Source organism: Engystomops pustulosus, chromosome 3, assembly GCF_040894005.1.
Source record: "Engystomops pustulosus chromosome 3, aEngPut4.maternal, whole genome shotgun sequence".
Lineage (NCBI taxonomy): Eukaryota > Metazoa > Chordata > Amphibia > Anura > Leptodactylidae > Engystomops > Engystomops pustulosus.
In genome coordinates, this window is record NC_092413.1 from 108658220 (window position 1) to 108680588 (window position 22369).

A 22369-nucleotide genomic window follows, 5' to 3' on the forward strand; every position below is an offset into this window, starting at 1 on the left:
CCTTGACCTTTAAACTTGCTCAACATCATGTTAGACCCACAAAGACCAATAGGATCTATATATAACAGATAGAACCCACCACCTGGCACATGTCATACTACTAGAAAAGACACTACTTTTAACAATTCTATGCCAGGTCCCAATAATTTAACAAAAAAACTACTTCCATAAATAGGAAACACTTATAATAAAAATTATATTTTACTATGGTCACATGATGTTTAACAAGCTTATAGCCATAATACTCCTATATGAAAATGAAAAAGGCTGACATATAAACACTATACATCATACCAGGATACATCTAACTGGTTTTCCTGATTTCTTATCAGTTGACAAACATTTCCAGTTCGTTAACACACATTTGTCATTAGATAACACACATTTGTCATTGCCTCCTGAACTCCAAGCTGGACGGTCTAATTCAGTCTTTCCACCTTCCCTTCCCACTGCTTCCAGGCTAAGGAGTGTGGAAAGCATGACCTCTATCCAGATTCTTTAAAACATTCAGTTATTACGTTTTGAGCAAAGGCAATACCTTTACCACTCTTACTGGTACATCTACCTTCTGTCCACCTGAGAAGAGATCTGCACAGACCAGAACATCCTTATACTTACCAACCCTTGACAGTCTCAAGTTACCCTTTGCAGTCGCTGAGATGTGTAAGCTGCTCCATGTGTCTTTCTGTAACTCACACAGTGTTGTCAGGTTATGGCAGACACATATATCATTGCACAAATCTGGCAGCATTGCTAGATCCCAGGGTGACCCATCATCATGCAAACATAGTCCTTGTCCTGACACTTGTCCCTCCATCCTCAAACTAAACCATTATGGAAACATAGTTCTAGGCAGACACTATTTTATTCCTGCTCCCATCACTCCAAGATACACTGAAGGCTTCCCAGTGCTTCCTCTCAGCCATTGGGATCTATCCTTGCAGCTCATCTAACACGACTACAGGACCTTTATCCTCCACAGTCATGAAGAGACCATATCCTATGGGAAAGATAGAGCAGGGCAGCAGCCTCAGCTGCCTCATCAGATAACATATGTGTGTCCACACCTTGATATTACATAATACAGAGGCAGTGTCAGGATCACAACCACTCATCAACATTCATCATGAGATTTCCTGAGGACCCAGCAAGGTCTTAACATCTCAGACTTGGCCATAACCACAATACCAAAGACACCTCTTACCAGCTTACATGTATCAGCGAATGCCCTCAGCTCCTCCTGTGATGACAGGGCAGGAGTGGTTCTCTATCCCAGCTGTCAGGGTGGTAAGAAGATCTCTGATCTAGTAGATCATTCAGGATGAAAACTACAAGACAACTTAAATTATCAGTTAGACAATGAGCAATGTAGTCAACCTGTGTACTATGAGAATTCCCTGTGACCAGTCTGTATTCTATCCCACAGTCCCATATGTCTGTCATTCCTTATCTAACCATATCATATCTCCCGTCTTTTTGGACCCTGAATATGTAATATAGCAGGGTACAAAATACACCACTAATGATACAAAAACATAATTAAATAAAGGAAGGGTTTCATTCCCACTGACACAGACAAATGTTCAATAGGAGACTGCGTATCCTACTAACTTAAACAACCAGACTAAAACATAATTGATGATAATATTTGTTTGTGGCCTTGTAAATCAATATAAGAAGCTATTTGAATAGCTCAGGAAAAGAAATAAATAAATAAGCAAAATAATGGTATATTAACAAATACAAAGTAAACATTTAGTAAAGATGCATAGAGAAACCATTCTCCCACAATAGTCTCAGACAGACTCTATGGTGCCTTTTTCTTTATGATCCACACACAAGGAAACTTCACCTGTTGTAGACAACAAATAAGAAATACAAATCACTGTATGTGACAGCTTTCTGACATCACAAGTGAAACAAATGACACCAAAAAGGGTAGTACAAAATACATTTCACATAAATAGACAATGGGCCCACATAACACTTATGACAAATTTTTCACTGGAGCTCCAACAACAACTACACAGAATTAACACAGAGAACAGTTAGTTGTTGATCACATATAAACAAATAAAACAAATAAAGACATTGCCAAGATCTTAATTGCAAATGTATTCTTATAATTTACTTTATACATTGGATGACTGGGAAGGCCTTTACCCCAAAACCATAAGTAATACAATACCTAACATGTGCAATAATACATTAACTTTACACTGAAGTGACATTTAAACAGACACCAAAAATGTGACATAACCTATTCTTAGCCCCAAATGGTCACAGATGTCACTTTGCTCCTGTCAATCAATTGGCATGGTTTTTTCCCAACATTCCACAGCACATAACACCAAAGAGCAAAGGCATGCACTTAAAATTGGAACGTCAAATTTTTACATCCACAAGAATGCACATGCACAATTACACAAAAACAGACGAAATGCACACAGAATGCAAAATTGAGCTCATTTGTTGTCACGTGACCTTGTACCAGTTAACCAATTTGAAGGATATCCATTACATTTTACATCAAACATTTTCAACATATTGAAATTACAAATAGACAGTTCTCTCTTTTAACTCACATTACCTGGAAAAAAAACATAAACACGTTAATTCACTCATACTATTTCCAGATAAGGCACAATTCTTAAAGTTGTTAAAAGTTACTGTTAGTTCATTATGTCTAGCTCTCCAAATCACATCACTTAAATCTCTAGCTCCCAAAGGCCGCCTCTTTTAAACTCCATAATTCTAAATGGACTCAGCCCATGGTATCTGAACCCATTCTCTAACTCCCTTCTCCCCATTGTTCAGTAACTATTTCTGCTGCCGTAGCTCCCCACCCTCTGTGGTCATCTCTGCATTAGCTCTAGACCCCGATATTCCCATACTACCAGTCCGCACCTTACCTTAATACAGGCGCAACTAATTAAACAAGAGGCTGATCAAACCCCCCATATCGGCAATCTTCCCACTATCCGACACCTAGAAATCAGTAATCCTAATTTCCACTGGATCAAGTGTCTAGCATCAACTTGTATACCGCAGCTGGTTAAACTACCACCAGAATCTGCTAGGCTCCATGCAGAAGGCCTTAAACAACATCAATGAGTTACTTATCATATGCAGGAGCACTCAAAACAATCTATCCTATGTTACACTGGCCCTTGGAGCATTGCCTAGCTCGTACTCCAGTACTTCTTAACAACCTGCATCACTTTCACAATTTCACACAAAGTCTATCTTTCCCCCGGCTGGGCGAGCCTCACATGGGTCTCGGTCCAGATACCGCGAGGGAACTAACCCGACTCATGGGGCAGAAAACCTGTGTCTTTTCCCTTTACTCTCAACACAGGGGAAGAGAGACTATCAACAGGTTTCTGTCACTTCTACAAGGATCAACTTGCCTTCTGATCTCAACACACATGAAAAGGCACTAGACTCACTGCGCCCGAACGTACTGCATGGAAGTGAGTAAAGAATCTTTTCAGGGGTGTGTTTCTTGAGATCACAATTCAAGCGCTCCCTTATCTCAATCACACGTCACTCACTCACTCATGTAGTCAGATTTCTTATTCTAACAACAATTAAACATACACAACTATACATATGCACAACCCATAGAAAACTATATTACCTACTAAATATCAAGAAAACAATACCTGGACAGCAGCCAATACAATTGTGTTAATTGTCTTACTCACCAGTCCAATAGTGTGATTCCCTGTTGTCCTGTTAGCCACTGCCCTCCATGAATTATTTCTTTTGGTTCCTTCCATAATCGCGGACGATAGCCCCCAAGTAATGTCGCTGCAGCGGCTAACAGCAAGTTATCTATGGGTGTGAGAGTGAGACAGACAGACTGACAGACATACAGAGAGAACATAGTCATCCCCCCCATGGGAGATGGTGGGGGTAGGGAGTAGGGACAGAGACACAGGTGACACGTTGTTGCTTAGTGCTCCATCCACCTTCCCCCCCCAGAGCATTCAAATAAACTTTATTATATATAGTGAAATCCTGGGACTGCCCCTCACAATCTACATAAATATGTGACTTATGACATAAAAGAACCCATGATTCCATATATGTCCTTTACATAAAGCTGATGATAAAGCTAGAATGTGCAACTAAATATAAAAATAGTCTTTAGTGATGGGGGAAGTCTTGCAGAGTCCAGCTACAGCTGTCATTCACAAACTTGTACAATGTCTATTCTTGTCAGAGGTCAACGACCTAAGACAGCCAGCACAAGGCAATAATTGTGTTCACATAAACTTATTACATTATTATTTTATTTGCATTCACAAGGGTGCACCAGATTATTGAATACTGGCGTACTCTCGTCATGAGTCTCATGCACTCTGCACTGCTCGGGTAGTGTTCACCAACTTATTTTTTGGTGCACCTTTAGCATAGAGTATGTGCCACAATTCTTTTGAGTCGCTATTATAAATGTGGCGCACAGTCTGAAACAGCACCCCTTTATGTGCAGAATTTTGTGTTCTTATAGTTTCTGTGGAACAGGCACTGTTTTTATGCACAAAACATCACATCTCTTTAACCCCTTCCTGGCATTTGACGTAATAGAACTGCATGGCGGGCGGTGCGTTTCCGCATTTTGCAGTACTATTACGTGATGCTTCTGGTGATGGCTCCTTAACGGATTTATATTTTATAGCCGCAGTAACGCTGGACCGCGCGTGTAAGGGGCATTTCACATTAATTGGCCCCCACACGTGGCGCTTACCGTGGGTGTCCGCTGCTCCGATCGCTCCAATCGCAACCCTGTGCAATCCTGCGCTGCAGCTCAGTGTTTTACATAACACAGTGTAATAAATCTGTATTACACTGTGTTAGGTGAAGAAGAGCTTGAACAAGTGACATAAAGAAAAAAATGTTAAAACCACTTAAAATAAACACTTTTTTTAATGAAAAGAATTAATTTAATAAAGTTAAAGTGCCCTAAACAAACATTCCCTATACACATGTAATAAAGCAAAAAAAAATCCACATATTTGGTATTGCCGCATCCGTAAAAATCTGTACAGTAATTTAGAAACATTTTTGGACTTGCTCGGTGAACGCTGTAAAACAAAACCTGAAAAACTTGCCAAAAATGTACATTTTTCATAAAATCCCTTTACAAAAATGTTTCAAAAAGTGATCAAAAAAGTTATGTGCGCCAAAATCGTGCCACTGAAAAGGACAACTGAACACGTAAAAAATAAGCCCTAAACCAGCTTTGTCAACCAAAAAATATTAAAGTTATATCTCCGATAAGATGGCGATACAAAAACAAATGAGATTTTCTTTATGTTAGTTTTTTCCGTTAAAATTGTAAAAATATAGAAAAAAACTATATAAATGAGGTATCACTGTAATCATAGTGATCTATAGAATAAAGATAATATAGTATTTTTAGTGTATGGTGTACGACCCCCCAAAAAATTGAGAATTTACTTTCCTCCATACATTCAAATTAATAAAATCTCATCAAAAAGCTAATGAACCACTAAAGTGAAGTATTTGTAAAATGCATCTCATGTCGCAAAAAATAAGCCCTTATATGTCCAAATTGCCAAAAAAATAAAGATTGTATAGCCATTATAAAGGGACAATGCATAATCTGCTCTGAATGGCGCAGCTTCCCTTCGATGCGCTGGCACACATTTATTTAGTCAAAAAATGTTAATTTCAAAATTGCATTTTATTTTGTTTTAACCCCTGTAAAACAATTAAGGGTTAACAAACTTCCTAAAAGTTGTGGGGTGTAGTTTCTATAATGGGATTTAGGCCTCTCAAAGTGATTTGAAACCTGAGCAGGTCCCTCAATAGCAGGATTTTGCGTTTTTTTATAAAAATGGGAAAAATTGCACCTAACATTCAAAGCCCCACAACATCCTACAAAAATAAGAGTATGCATAAAAAACCATGTCCACATAAAGTAGACATTCAGTAAATGTTAGTTATTACGTTTTTTTGCTGTTATGACTATGTATGGAAAAAGCAGAATATTTAGAATTTTGAAAATTGAGAATTTTTCAAAATTTTCAACAAATATCTAATTTTCTCATAAATAAATGTAAAACATACCACCAAAATTTTTAAACTAACATGAAGTAAAAAGTGTCACGAGAAAACAATTTCAAAATTGCTTGGATATGTTAAAGCGTTCCGAAGTTATAACCATTTATAGTGACACAGGGCAGATTTGTAAAAATGGGCCCTGTCAGGAAGGTGAAAAGAAGCTTCGGCGTTCAAGGGGTTAAAGCCTAATTCCCGCAATAGTCATAAACATATGTTAGTGATTAGTGTAGTAAAATATGATGGGGAAACTACAGTAATGTGCATGGGGAGTTTCTAAGTGGGGGACCTGGTGACGTGTAAAACAACACTCCAACCATTCATATGTTATACTGAGAAATCAATAAAAAAAAATTTAAAAGTTTGTAATGAGAAAACATTGTAATGAATTGCAACATACCTTTACTAAATGAATAAAGATGATTTACATATTTTTCCATATTTCTATTGCAAACAACTTGAGTTCAACTTATTTCCATGTGTGAGTTAAGTGAGCTATATGCCACCGAAAATTGTACACCAGCTGTATTCAGAAAATGTGTTAATGAAAATATGTTCATCATACTGAACAATTAAATCTACTGAACAAGAATCTTCTGTTTGACTTGGATCAAATTAATGGAAAGTTCTTTACTTTTTGTAATTCAATGAATATAGTAGAATCCAGATGTCTGTGATCACATAAATAAAGGGTCAGCGGAAATTCCTTAGAGACCATTTTCAAGCTGTTTAAAATTTCATGTTAGGAGTAGTTCAAATAATTGTATTGCAAAACTATCTTTTTGAGTGGAAATAACTGTATAGTTCTCTGACTCAACTATATTATTGCTAAAAAGCAGTAATGCATTTAAAGGGGTTAGCCACTAATACAAAAGTTTACCAGGGTAAGTATAAGACCCTAATGGAATCACCCATATCTTATGTAATCTAAATTTCTATGTAGTCACCGGGAGCTACCCTCCAACCACTGATGTGAGAGTGGGTATCATGGAGGAGTAATGCATACAGTTATAGGTTTACAACCCTTTGATCCGCTGTCAGCATGCAGGACACAGGACATCACAGGCAGTCCAGAGTCCCACTGCCGATCATGTGACCCATGGCTCCTGAAACTACAGGCTACCCTTTACCAGGTAAGATATGGTGGACCCTTTAGGTCTTATAATTTCCCAGGTAAATTTTTGAATTAATAGCCAACCTTTTTAACAAAAGATAGAAAATAACTTTACTTACCTAATCATTTCCCCACAGGTCTGTCCATAATGTCTGCAGGAGTTTTCACAGTTCTATTTCACTAACTGCATGCAGGTCATTGTTGGACCAATCACTGCCCCCAGCAGTGACAAGACCACCACATGAATGACAGGTCATTGACTGACCTCAGCAGTGCCTGACAATTTTACCTCCATAGAAACTATTGGTATTTGGTGATTCTGGATGATTCTGGATTCGTGTGAGCTGAATTTGGAGGTGGTGGACTTAGTAAAGACAAGTAGTAGATGGTTAGATGCCTTTACAATTTAAATAGTCAGCACAGCCATAGACTTACGATTTCTTTTAGTTAAACTTTGTAACATGAACAGAAGAAGATTTCTCAGTCCATCAATGAGGTTACAAAGATACAGATGAAATTTAATATGATCTCTGGATTATAAAGTCACAGCATATCAATTTTCTGCTGTAGATCCACAGTGGACTTCCCTTCCCTTACCTGTACACGTACATGTGCTGTTTCTTTGGCTGCAAACAACGGATCCATGGTCCAATTTTGCAGTCCATGTATCATCAATGTGCACAGTTTCTGAGCCCTGTGTCTGCAAACATGGTCCATGTGTCATCCAATTTGTGGATCCATTAAAAAACAGAAAGCTTGCAAATGATGTCAATAGGTTGCCCCAACCCTTTAAGTGTCACATGATTGTGTTAAACAGCAACTGACCTGTAAATATGTGTCATCCATATGGCAGCAGTATTTTTCACGTCCCCTATAGACTTCTGTGGGAATGCATGGGCCGAAACATTTGCCTACACTTCCTATTAAAAGACATAGAAGGTATAATTGTGAAGTTTATAAAGTGCCTTACACAAGGCTTGTTTAACATGTGATTTGGTAGGCGGTAGACTCCCTTTAATATTTAGTCCTAGCTATAGGGCTGACAGGTGACCATATAATGTGGCTGCTGATTTTTGAGTTTTTGACATTAACTTTTACTGATAAAACAAATGGAAAATGCATATATGCCTACTATCATACATGGTGGGGATTTGTGCCGAAAGTGATGACAAGGACCAAGCACCTTCTATTAGGAGAATGCTGCACTAGATAGATGTATCACAAGTGCATTGGTATTTCTGTCTGTAGGACGGACAGCTGTATGGTGTCATGTGAATCCAAGGCCTTGATCTACTCATTTATACACTGATCCAACTTTATCGGGACCCAGCAAATGGTCCTTGCCACTTCTCTAAAGCTAGCGTAGAAATATTTATATAGTATCTCAAACATTGGCATGATCTTTAGAAGCTAGTACTTTCCATGACTGACTTCATAGTCAAGAAGGCTAAAAATAGCTGTGTATATCACTTCATGTAACTTCATTTTAGATATGAAGTTTAGAGGTTTAATAACTGTTTAGAAAAGAACAAACAACTTTGTTAAATAACATTCAGTTTACATGGTACTTTTCACACACAAGTACTATAAAATGTAGATTAAGGGTTAAATTATAATGCAGTACAGACTGAATTGCTCGGCTGGCTGATGTGATGGGCAGTGTAAGGAAATACTTAAATATTTCATTTCCCTCAGCCAACTGGTATTTCATTGAATATTCCCTGCATTGCTGATAGGTCATGTACATGAACACTATAAATTAATACAAGCCACATCACATTGACATCACTTGTCCGAATAGAGATCATTACTTGTCATCATTTGTAATATATCCCACTGTTCAGAATAAAAATGAAAGCAACTGCCAGAAAACCTATATACTTCCCATTATTAAGTTTATAAGTTTTACTAATGGTAAACATGTAGAAGAAGTTCTTGGAGATTGCAGCAATATGGAGTAATAAAATCAGGCTTATTGGTCTAGGCAGCTCTGGCTATGTCACCCGAGTGCCTCACAGTGTCTTGTCTTTTCATTTATTCACTCCCTCAATTTGAATACAAGGGACCGATACGTCACGGGAGCACCTTGGACCTAATTAACATAATTGTTACAACTCTATATTGCTGCAATAGCGGTGTATAGAGTTATAATAAAATTAGTCCTGGGGTACATTGTCTTCAGGAACTTCTTAGTAGAACATGTCTACCATAAGTATAACTGATGGTAGATGTCCTTTAACCATTTTAGGACCAGGCCTGTTTCCTTCTTTGTGAAAGCACCATTTAATATGGAGTGCAATGTACTGAGAAGCTGGAAGAAAATGGAATTTCACCATTTTCCTAGAGTTTTTACTAAGTAAAAGGAAGCAAAATGTAGGCACTAGAGATAAGCAGACCCAAAGTGTAGGTTCGGTTTTCCTCCTGACATATTGCTAGATTGACAATCTGTCCAAATTGGAGGTAACGTGCCTGAACACTAAATCCGAACCTACACTCATCTCTAGAATGCACCCATGTGCCAACATTATTTAAGTGTCGCAGTTGACAACTGTGATCGCTAACAGTGACATGTCCAGAGCATGTTACAAAAAAAAAAAAAAAAAAAGTGGATGGATTGCAATAAAACTAATTCTATTTAATTTACAGGCAGAAGGGGTTTATTTTTATAGAAGTCATTTTGTTCATGGGAAAAGTTGGTAAACTGTTTGTTAGTTAGTTTGTTAGATGTTGTGTATCAGATTTCCCTTTGACTACTAGATATTACTTTTGTTTAAAAAAAAACTCACTCTGAAAAAAGATCAACTGTGCATGTAAAAGTGAATTAATTAGTTAAACAATACTTTTAACAATAATGACTAGTGACCAAAACTAATTGTTAAAGTAACCCATTCATTTTAAGACCAATAAGGCAAAATACAATTATTGCTAGGCATATAAATCATCACAGATGAAAGATTGTTATTTCGAGAAGGTGGTCACTTCAGCAGTGTTGACTATAGTATATATGGCTACTGATGACTGATAGTAAAAGTTTATCTAAGATTTGCGGTTCTGAAATTGTAGTACATATAGTTTTTAGTAGCAGCCTTTGTAGAGCTCATTCTTATTTGAGAACAGAAATGCTAGTGTATTTTGTTGGCCACAGCTCTGCATACATTCTCACAGTCATACGCTACATTTAGCAAGAAGTGTAAAGATCTTTGTAACATTTACTTTGGTTCACCAAAAACACCTACTGAAACCCCTTATACACACATGGACAAAATTGTTGGTATTCATTTAATCAAAGAAAAGTATATACTCAACTAACTCAGCTTATTCTCGAGTCTATTAAAAAAAAACGTACTTGCCTTTCCGCCACCCACTGCAGTTCCTCTTCTTTCTTTTGATGCTTCGGAAAGGTGAGTTCATAGTTTTTTTATTGGCTGGGCATACCTCGGGCAGGGGGCTGGCTATATACTGGGGGCTGCTGGCTAAATACTAGGGGGCATGGGCTCCTGGCTATATACTAGGGGGCATGGGATGGCTATATATTGGTAGGCATGGGCAAGCTGGCTATATATGGGCAGGTTAGCTCTATACAGGGGGGCATGCCATGGCTATATACTAGGGGGCATGCCATGGCTATATACTAGGGGGCATGGGCTGGCTGGCTATATATCGGGGGCCAGGGGTCTGCCTGGCTATACATTGGCTATGACACCGTACACAACTTCATACACTGAAGTATGAAAAAGTTACTGTAAATCGCAATGAAAACCATTTTTATTAATGCAAGGTATTGAGATATACTTTAACTAAACTATATAAATTTGTTATTGTACTGATCCAAAGAATAACGGAGAGGTGTTATCTCGACTGCACATTGAAAAATGGAAATGTGAAAAAATTTGGTCTTTAAGGGGTTCAAGCAAGGGGTAATAATTTCCCATAAATGTAGCCATATTACTCCTTAGAAATCAGATTGTTGCCCTTAGATAGGACCACTGCTGTCCGAAGAAACAAATAGCTTTTACATATGAAATGTCCTGTAGTTACATGCCTGCCTACAGCCGTCCTTTTGTAATGACCGCGGAATCCAGGTGGTTGCGCACCACAATAGCACATGTGTGGCCACCACTGACGGAATGCAAAGGTGGTTGCATCCAAAGACACCTATCTTGCTTCTAAATGGCTACATTTATGGGGAATAATCTTCACACAAGTAAGTTATTTTTAATAACATGAAGAAATGATTGAATAAAATGTGATTGCCCAGATGGGAATAACTCTTTAACGTGATTTTCAATGGCTACAATGTCTAAGATTTTTTTTTTTCAGTGGAGCTGAAAATAGCAAGTAACTGAGCATATTATATAAACACTGTAAACAATTCCTTTTCAAATGCCTCACTGAAATGTTAAATCAATCTTTGTGTTACATTTTACAATGTGATTTACAAGGTGGCTGTATGTGAAGAGTACAGTTTGTTATAGTTACTGATTTTTATTTAAGGTGTGCCCCAGGCTATTATGGCAACCCTCTACTGAGAGGCAGCACATGTAGAAAATGTGACTGCAGTGGAAACTCGGATCCTAACTTGATTTTTGAAGACTGCAATGAAGTAACAGGAGAATGTAACAGTTGCTTGCACAACACTACCGGACCTCACTGTGAGCGCTGTGCACCAGGTTACTTTGGAGATGCCAAAGTAGCCAAGAACTGTGCAGGTATTACATAAAGGAACTTGGTAACATTTGTTGTTTAGAACTTTTACAGTTCTGGGGAAACATTTCCACAAAAAAAAAAAAAATAAAGCTAAGTATAAAATTGACTAAGACGATATGAAAAGACATATAAAGGAAGGCCACATATAAAGGAACTCCAGCTTCTCATAAGATTATGTAGCTTCATAGAAATTAATCCTCCAAAATTAGAAAGTCTGTTTTTTGCTCTTGTAAAGATGAAAACTATTATGCAAACTAACAGCAATGCTGTTCCCTGTCTATACACCTTAACAAATAACCCCTTTAAGGAAATCTACCAACAAAATCTATCATGATAAACCAGGGACACTTACTCATAGATCTAGGTAGCATGATTGTGCTAATCTTCCTATATTTCGTATACATGCCTTGTTCCTTCTAAAAGTATGCTAATGAACCAAAAGGGCACTGGGGGTGTTATTAGAACCACTATGTGCTGTAGTTTAGCACCACCGCCCCCCTCCCCCCCCCCCCACACACTGTGTGCTAAAACCTCCTCTGCTGTAGTGAGGGGTGAATTGCTGAGGAATTAGACAGGAGGGAGAGACAGTGTAACAGCCTGTGAAGCTACATTCAGTCTCATTAGAATAATTTTAAAAGTTGATTTTAGAAAGAAGGAGACAATGGATAACAAATATGCTTGTTATGCTTGCAAAGGTATTTAAAAAGTGCCTAGACCACATTTGTGTCACATATGACCCTTTTGTGTTGCAGTGCACTATTCTTCATCCAACCTATATTAATGAACTGAAATGTGCACTCCGGTGCTCAGTCAGACTGTGCACCAGATTTATCATGGAAAGTGCAACAGAAATGTGTTGCAAGCCATATGTTAAAGGTGCTCTAGAAAAAAATGAAAAGTGGTGTGCTATGTCGGGGTACTGCAGAGAGCGTCAGATTCAAGAAGAACGGGCACCACAAATCAGGAATCTGGCGCCCTCTTCAATCTACACATATTGCAGTTTGCACTGTTCTTAGTAAATGTGGGCCATAGTGCAAGAACATGCAGTTTAAATGTAAACTGTTAGCCTAAACAAGATATTGGCACACAGTATGTTATAGAGCATGAGGAGATGAACAGAAGGAACAGAGCTGTCATTTGTATAGTTACTACACACTTGTAGAAGGTCAATCAAAGATTAGGACCGCACCCCTGGACTCCTAAATAAGATGCAAATGATTGAATGTCAACTAATGGTGAATATTTTCCCACTCATCTATATATCCATCTTCTACAGATCCTTCTGCTCTATAACATGCTACCTGCAGTTGCCAATACATGTTCAATAATCATATGGTTAGTCGTTTGAGAAATACCAGATACCATTGCCCTTTTTAGTGATCCTACGCATACATTTGACAATACTGCATACTGCGTTTACCTAGGAAACTAATAGTTTTTTCAGCTTGCAGTAAAAGATTAAAAAGATTAAATAAGACAAAGTAGTTGTGGTTAAAGGGGTTGTCTAAGAGTTAAAAAAAAAATTATAGATGGCCTGGGGGGCTGTGAAAAAAAATTACCTCCTCTGGCGCTTCGGTTGTCCCGCACCACCGCCCATTGTTGTCATGCCCCTTTTTGATTACATAGGACAACAACTTCTGACTGCCTGGCATGCCCCCCACCCGTCCCTTACCTCCATGCCTGATACAAATTGAAACTTGTGCTGTATCAGGAACAGGGACTTGTGGGAACGTGCCAGGCGGGCTGAGCCAAGCATATCTGCCTTTTGTAGACAAAAAGGGGCACCAATGGGAGGCTGAGTAGGACACAGGGAGCGCTAGAAAAGTTAAGTATAGGTTTATTTTTTTACAGCCCCCAGACCACATATGTATAATAACTCTTTAATAATAATAATTCTTTATTTATATAGTGTACACAGATTACGCAGCCCTGCACAGAGTTTGCCAAATATATTTTTTAAACACTTGGACCGCCCCTTTAAGCAAACTCTGTACATGAATGAAGGGACCATGTCTCAATGACAGTAATAGTAATCATAATAATATTAAGGTTATAACATAATTATGTAGTGGAGTGTCTGCTTTGACTAATGTTATATTCATAATACCATGTTCCCATTTCAGAATGCAAGTGTTCCAAGTGTGGTTCAGAATCCTGCAGTGACATAACAGGGAAATGTCACTGCAAACCAGGGGTCACTGGAGTTGCCTGTGATCATTGTCAAGTGAGTACTGAGATACATTTTTCCAGTTAAAAACAAGTATTAAATATTCAGTAGAACCTTGGATTACAAGGAACTTGGTCTCGAAGCATTTTGCAAGACAAGCTTTCATTTTACAAAGATTGAAACTTCAGCCCTGTTTATAGTCAGTAAGCATTCGCTGCATATTGCAGCAAACACCCACCGGTAACACCCACGATCTGTGCTAGTATGCTGCTGGCAAAGCTGCCGGTGGCATTTAAAAGCCGGCACGTTGGCTTGTTGTCATGTTGGCTTAGATAATCGCTCCCCGTGACGTCATTGGGGAGCGGCGATCTGTTACTATGAAAGTCCTGTGTCTCTCATTTATTTCAATGTGTGATTTACACTTTGTAATAGATGATGTGGACAGTATGACAGTATATGGTAGGATCAATCAGACAACCTAGGATTAAAGTACCCTAGGGGGTCTGAAAAATAGTGAAAAAAATGTTTTTTAAAAGTAAAAAAACGGAAATAAAAAGACCTAAAAATTCAAATCACCCCCCTTTCCTTAGAACTGATATAGATAAACAGTAACGATCATAAACATGTTAGGTATCCCAAAATGTCTAATCTATCAAACTATAATAACGGTTATTGCCAGCGTTTAGCCCCGCAATGGAATAGTGCCCAAAGTCAAATATGCCACTTTTTTGCAAAATAAAAAAAAAACAATTTTGATCAAAAAGTGATCAAAAAGCTGTTCAGTCCTCAAAATGGTAGCATTTAGAACATCATCAAAAGTGGCAAAAAATTAGACCACCCACAACGTACACCGAAGTATGAAAAAGTTATTACCGCCAGAAGATGACAGAAATTTAATTGTACAGAAGGTTTTAATTTTCATAAATGTTTGAAAACATTATAAAACCTATACAAATTTGGTATCCTCATGATCGTACAAACCCAAAGAGACACGTCATTTGGGGTGCACAGTTAAAGCTGTAAAAACCAAGCCCCCAAGAATATGGTGCAAATGCATTTTTGCACCAATTTCACAGCATTTGAAATCCTTTCCCACTTCCCAGTACACAGCATGGTATATTAAATACCGTTACTATGAATCGCAATTTGGTTATGCAGAAAACAAGTCCTCACACAGCTCTTTAAGGGGTTAAAGAGAACATGAATACAGTGTAATCTGCAGGTAGCGTGTTGTACAGCAGATCGAGCTGAATATTGATATATAGGTTTATGCAGTAGAACTTGTCATTTATCCATTTATATCTCTGTTTTCATATGCAGATAAGTCTACACACATAAATAAAGAGCTATCATTTACTTATGATATAACTCCTAAAATAGCAGAGGTATAAATAAATAATAAGTTATGTGAAATCTTTTCCCACCATCCTTAATATTAATCTGCTCAGCTTTTGCTGCTCTATAGTACATGTCACCTATATGCATTTTCATAGTGATTGTACACATTTTTTAATACAAAGTATAATATCTATAGTTCACCTTTAACATAAAGTTACACTTTTTCTAGGTAGATTTTTTATTTTGTACTTGCTTAACTAATGATCATTACATGACTCAAAAATAACTAATATCATAAACATCAGCAGCAGTATATTTGTGATTTGCATATTATTAGGGGTGTTCTGAGATTCTCTTAATATTTATATGAGATCAATGGTGTTTGAATCCCACTACTCCCTTTCCTGAATGAAGTGACGGTGTTGTCAGATCATAATCATGTGGTTCTTCTGTAGTACAGACCCCTTTAACCAATTGGGAATAAGCATCAACACTAGGCACCCTCTGTGCCTTGTATATAGTGAAAAAGCCACAGCATAGAATTGCAGGCCTTTCAATCAGCTGATTTCCAGGAGTATATGATTGCAACCAAATATTGATTACCACAACCTGATATTTATTCTCAAAGATTCTTCTTAAGATTCTTCTTAAAAAATCTCTTAACTTTCCACCTTTTGAAACCGTGTAATGTCTACTCATGTGTCTCTGTTCTGTTATTCCTTAGATTGGGTACTATGGTTATGACAGTTGTTTGGGCTGTCAGAAGTGTCAATGTAGTGCTGCCTCGTTGGATAACAACTGTGACCCCGTAACTCAACAATGTAGATGCAGACCCGGCACAGGGGGTCTGAAATGTGATAGATGCAAGTCTGGATATTGGAATTATGGACCGTTTGGTTGTCAGAGTGAGTGTTTTCAAGGAAATGTGTGAATAAAGCTCCAGACATGCAATCACTTGCTTATTGTCCGTACAACTAAAACTCTTTCCTTGTCATAGAGTGCAACTGTGCCAATGGCCCATGTAACAACAAAACCGGAGAGTGTCTGTTAGAAGACCCTGAGTCCCCAAGTGGATCTGATTGTTCATTCAGTAAGTTGAACTAAATACCAATCCTAATTCACCCCTCTAAGTCCTAACACTGCCCCCCCCTCCCCCACACCGGCGCACTGCAGCCCCGATCTGCTAAGAGACCACTGTGTCCGGCTGGAAGTGATCACCGACAGATCAGACCAGGTCTGATCTGGCAGGGATTTCAGCAATCATCTCAGCTGGTTATTCCCCTGGTTATTCGTCTCAGTATGTGGGGCACAATTCTAGCCAAACTGCTGTAAAAGGTGGAGAAGGCATAATAAATCTCTGCAAAATGTTCATTATGACTATTAGAAAACTGAAGAACTTTCTAAACTCATAGGTGTTGTTCCTTAGATTTCATTATGCCGCTGTACACCTTCCAATGGAAATTGTAACAGAGAACTTTCATCTATTATTAACATTTAAAATATGGAATAAAAGATAGTTGAAGTTTGACCTATATTTAGTTTAATGTAGGATAATGCACAATATAAAGGCAGTATAATCCAAATACCCTAACATAAATATACATAAGTATCAATTAGATACAGTCTAAAGCATAAGCATTATCTTATCTCCATTTGTTCAGCCATTGTAGACAAAATTAACCTGATTTGAAGGTAGAAACAATGAAACAGTACTACAGAAATGTTGTCTGCAGTGTAAACTGTTCTGTTTTTTTAGGTTGTGATAAATGTATCTGGGACCTGATTGATGATCTCCGACTTGGAGCTTTACTTATTAATGAAACTAGGTCAACAATATCGAGCATATCCACTGGAGCTGCAGTTAATAGACTCCTTGGAAACATTAATTCCTCTGTCATTCTTCTCAAGGTATAGATTTTTTTTTACAGAATCAAAGTAATATAACAAATGAAAGTGTTATAATAAAATGTCCTTGCAACTTCAAATACAATGTGTTCGTATACCATTATTATTCACAGCTATTCTTATTTTTTATTATTTGAAGGGGAAACTAGTAGAGAAGAAAAATCAATCATTGTATGAAGATCTTAAGATTGGTCATATTGAAATGGAAGGAGGTATTCTTCAGGGAGAGGTCAATAAGCTTGCAGAGAAGGTTAGTATTAATCAGTGGAACGATGTCTTCTCTTTGTAGGTTGTACATAAACATTAGTATTATAAGAACTTTTCTTAGAATTTCATGCTGGCACAACAGATTCAGATGGTCCATTTTATGTCCTTTCTTTATCTGTTTCTTTCACCTCAGCATAAAGCAGGGGTCATTATACTATTTACATATAATATGAATTAAAGGCTTATTCAAGGAATAAGAATAATTCATATTCAAATGGGTCAGTAAAATATAAGGTAATATGTAAATAGTTTGCTCTCCTTAGTAGTGGCGTAACTTGAATCTGCAGGGCCCCAGTGCAAAGTCTGTGCCAGGCTCTCTGACTATAATGTATGGTATATAGTACTAGTCTTCTCATATGGGAAAGTGACACCTTATGGGCCCCTGAGCCTCCTGGGCCCGGTTGCGATCGCACCCTCTGCAACCCCATTTAAGTTACGCCCTTGCTCCTTAGCACAAAAAATGTTGTGGTAATACACTATAATAAAGATTTAAAATGCTACTGGCCCTTTAATCAGTCCTATGTCCCTGTGTAGGAGACAGAGGACAGAAGATGGCCAATGGTCACATGTCCACATCACATGTCCTGCACTTGCCTGAGCAGGTCGTGAGATCAGGACCGCAACTAGGAATTTTGAGGCCCCTAACCATTTCCCATTATATATAGTGATGAGCAGACGCAACGTTCCTGTACCCTGTATATACATATGCCCCTTCAGTATATACATAGTCCCACCACATGCGCCTTTAGTATATACATATCCCCCAGCATGCCCCCTCTGTATGTACATAGCCTTAGCACATGCCCCCTGGATAGACATACACAGCACTGATCTCTATGGAGGGTGGGGACGGCATAGGAGGGGGTTGTAGGCTCTGTGCTCCTGCTGCCGCCCCTTCTTTTATTGCAAAACTGGGGGGCCCCGAGAACACATTCACACTGCAACCCCCATGATGGCGCCCATGCATGTGATCATCACTATGTTTGGTATTATTCAGTTGCATGCATTGCACCCAGTATGGCCAGTGTTGTGTGAGAAGTCATCTTGGTGATATAATGTGCAGTGGTGGTTTACACACATATCATTACTATGATAACTGAGCGGGACAGTCTGCTGCAACATCACTGGGAGCAGAGCATATAAGGGAAGAACTGTTACTGAGAACTGAAGGATCATGGGACTTGTAGTTGTAGGTGGTGGCCATCGTGGATATAACTCCACCTACTTTAGAAAGCTTTATGGGTTTTTTTATCAGACATTCATATTTCTGGAATACCCCTTTAAGTACATTAAACGTGGAGTTAATACATTAGCACATAAAACCTACTGTCAGGCTACATTCACACTGCAGTTGCCCGCCGCACACTGCAGTGCTGTGGAGAGGAGAAAGGGGAGAGCACCCCTCACCCCCGCCCTCTACATAGGAATAAATGGCGCACGGCACCATACTCCGTCAAAAGATAGGACATGTCCTATCTTTTTCCCTGGTACGAAGCGGTATGGTGCCGCTCCCGATGGGCACCGTGCACTCATTGCCGTCTATGGGGGACGTATATCGGTCACATATACGTCGGCCGTATGTACGTCCCCCATACGTTCGTCTGAATGTAGCCTTAAAGTGATCATTTGGAATCATTTACTTTCAATCAGCAGCAAAAATTTGCTCCAAAAAAAGTTTTCACCTCCTCTCCAGTGCAAAAGCTCCTGTCAACTACAGTCTATGATGGTATACTGAGACTGAGATAACACATCAACAACATGCATTCTGTAATTCTTATGTCAAAAGGCCGTTGCAGGCCATCAGCTTAGACCAACATAAGGCTTCGGCTGGCCACAATTTCAAAGCAACATCATAGTCTCTGTATAGCAACAGATTCCAGCATTGGAAGCATTGCACCAATCCATAACAAATCCAAACTGAAGTTACAGCTTTCTGAACACTGATGATGGAAAGGATTTACTTTACTGGTTGTTCGCACACATCTTACCACATGTGTATAGTTATCCTACAATCATTATTATTTGTGCAATGAATTTGCTAACTGATATATCTCTGTTGTTTTTGGATGGAATCCACGTAAACATACTGAAAATGCTTTACGTGGTTTCATGTATGTGCAGTATGCACCCAGCTGTGCATGGAATGTTCTGCACAGAACCAGAACGTGTTGCAGTGTACATCCAGAGTTTAACACTGTGAACTCATATTGACATTGGCTATTTGTAGGGAAATCTAGTAGAGATAAAAGGCCAACGGATACACAAGGAAACTATGGAAACGTTGTCTCGTGCCAAGATGACTGCAGAACTGATTAGTGATGTAGAAGATGGCATCCAAGGTAAGCAGCAATGTTCAGTTATAGATTTAATTTATATATATTTTATTACATCTCCAATGGGAGAGATGTTGGTTTTTTGAAAATGTTACTTGGAGAACTTTAGAGAACTCTTGGATAATATGGAAGATTTTGAAGATCTCACACACTTCAAGTTTAAAAAAAAAATACTTTAGACCAAAGCATTAATAAAGGGGTGTGACTGTTGTAAAGGGGTAAGAGTGGAGAGAGCCACAGCACTCGGTACGGTTCAATTCCAAGTCGTCTTTATTATAACATCATCAGGCATAAAATAGCAACATTTCGATTCCAAATGAATCTTTCTCAAGCTTGAGAAAGATTCATTTGGAATCGAAACGTTGCTATTTTATGCCTGATGATGTTATAATAAAGATGACTTGGAATTGAACCATACCGAGTGCTGTGGCTCTCTCCACTCTTATGCTGTTTATGGGACTCTGAGCACCGGATCCCCAGCTGCGAGCACCAACCAAACCCTCTAGGAATATCCAGGATTGCTGTCCTTTTTCTCTTCTTTCTGTTGTAAAGGGGTGTGATTTTCAGATAGTGGTTTTAGAAGGAAAAGGTGTGGCTAAAACACAGCAAATTGCACGAAAATTTTGTTTAGCTTTCTGATCCACCCTAAGCAATGTTATACTATTTAACGCATAGTAAATGAGGGCAATGTTTTTCTTCCTTTCTTTTTTACTGATGATAGGGCCCTCTAACACTGCAGGCCCCATAGTGGCTGCTATGGCTGCTACCACTGTAGTTACACCCCTGATTGTAGGTCTATAGTTGTGTATTGCCCTGATGGATGAGCTAAGAAAATATATTTATTTGTTATGTTATAATCATTGTCTTTATGATTTTGATAAAGAATATGCTTGGTTTGAAGGTTTGTACATCTTAATTGTCCCATGCCACTGGTTAACACTGTGATTCTGGCTTTGCATCTTTGAAGGTTTGAACAATTAAAAAACAAAAAACACTCCCCAGAACCATTAACATGAAAGGGCATTAATCAAAAATCTTTATTCAGCTCCTGTCCATCCAGGTTTATTCCCAGTCATAATACAGTATGTCCCATAAGTGACCATCTCAGTTATATCTACTGAAATAAATGTGTTATACTGAATGTGATCAATGTGATAAGCTAATTCTCTAGTAAAAAAGAAATAGTATGGTGCCTTGCCATGATAACAGACATGCATTTTTCCCATTTAGTTGAGAAATGATTCAGCTAACAGCACAATAGGTGACACTTTCTGCTCCGTTATTATTATTCAGAGCTGCAGATTTACAGAGAGCAGCTGTTGATTTGGTGATTAAGTCTGAAAGCTCCTTCTATATCCTGACTGCTGTCAGAAGTGCTTCAGCCTGCCGCCTGAGGAACTTAATTTATGTCTTGCATACTAATCTAAATGATGCAAATCTCTATGCTCATACTGCAGATACAACTTTAAAACTGTGAATTACTCTTAAATGGCTATATAGACGTAATATTCCAGTATCTTTGTATATGACTGACCCCATTCTTCGCATTATGCTCCAGTCCTTACAATATCATAGTTAAAGGGTGCACCCGTACCCAGAGTCTGGGGTCTGAGAGTGTCCAATATAAAGATCAGTATTGTAAGTGGCAAATTGTGGGCAAGGTCCCTGTTATAAATTTTGCATTGGGGCCCAAAAGCTCAAAACCTTAAACCATAAAGCTAAGGCCAAAACAATGAAGGTATGGCCAGAAGAGTCAGCTGTCTTAAAATATTGGTATTTAATATGTTATTTTTGCAGAAACACTTGTAAAACTACAGCATTATGAAACCTTACAAGGAGAGGTCAGCCCATCTGATCGTGTTAAGACCACGAAGGAAGCAGAACAAATGCTTAAGGACCTTGCGCTACTAAATTTTGATTTGCAAAGGAAGCAAGCTTTAGACGAGACACAAAATGCCTATTACTGTAAGTTATTTCATGTGTAGTAGATTCAACTCTAAGCACATATAAAGCAATATATTTAAACAGCCATTTTGTTATTTCTCTTTATGCCAATTATTTGTTCAAATGTCATTTTATGACATGTTAGCACAATTCTTATTGTATGCACTAATGTGTGTATTTCATAGATTGAATGACATATTCTTGCTATTACAGTGTTAACTGAGGTCCAAGAGGACTGGCTGCAGACACAAAACAATACTCTATCTCTGTTTCCTATTGTGCTGGAGCCTATTGCTGAACACAATAAAATGCTCAGTGACCTTCAAGATGCCTTAAAGGAAGCTCACAAGCAAATAAGGAACACAACAGATAAAAATGAGGAAAATGGAGGAAAGCTGCATACACATAATGTAAGAACTCTTCCATTTCCTTTAGAGAATATGAACTGATTACCATGTGGAAAATATGGTAAAAAAACAATATAAAAAGTATAGTCAATGAAAT

General features: G+C 38.3%; 1 protein-coding gene across 1 annotated transcript in view; it reads left to right on the forward strand.

The window, feature by feature from the left end:
- LAMA4 (laminin subunit alpha 4) overlaps positions 1-22369 on the forward strand; it is an 88510-nt gene that overhangs the window by 18323 nt on the left and 47818 nt on the right. Inside the window, exons 5-13 of the mRNA XM_072141761.1 lie at positions 11699-11913; positions 14035-14135; positions 16141-16321; positions 16414-16506; positions 17173-17324; positions 17461-17571; positions 19816-19927; positions 21719-21886; positions 22079-22275. Of these exons, the coding sequence (XP_071997862.1) occupies positions 11699-11913; positions 14035-14135; positions 16141-16321; positions 16414-16506; positions 17173-17324; positions 17461-17571; positions 19816-19927; positions 21719-21886; positions 22079-22275 (1330 nt within the window). The remainder of the gene's footprint in view (positions 1-11698; positions 11914-14034; positions 14136-16140; positions 16322-16413; positions 16507-17172; positions 17325-17460; positions 17572-19815; positions 19928-21718; positions 21887-22078; positions 22276-22369) is intronic.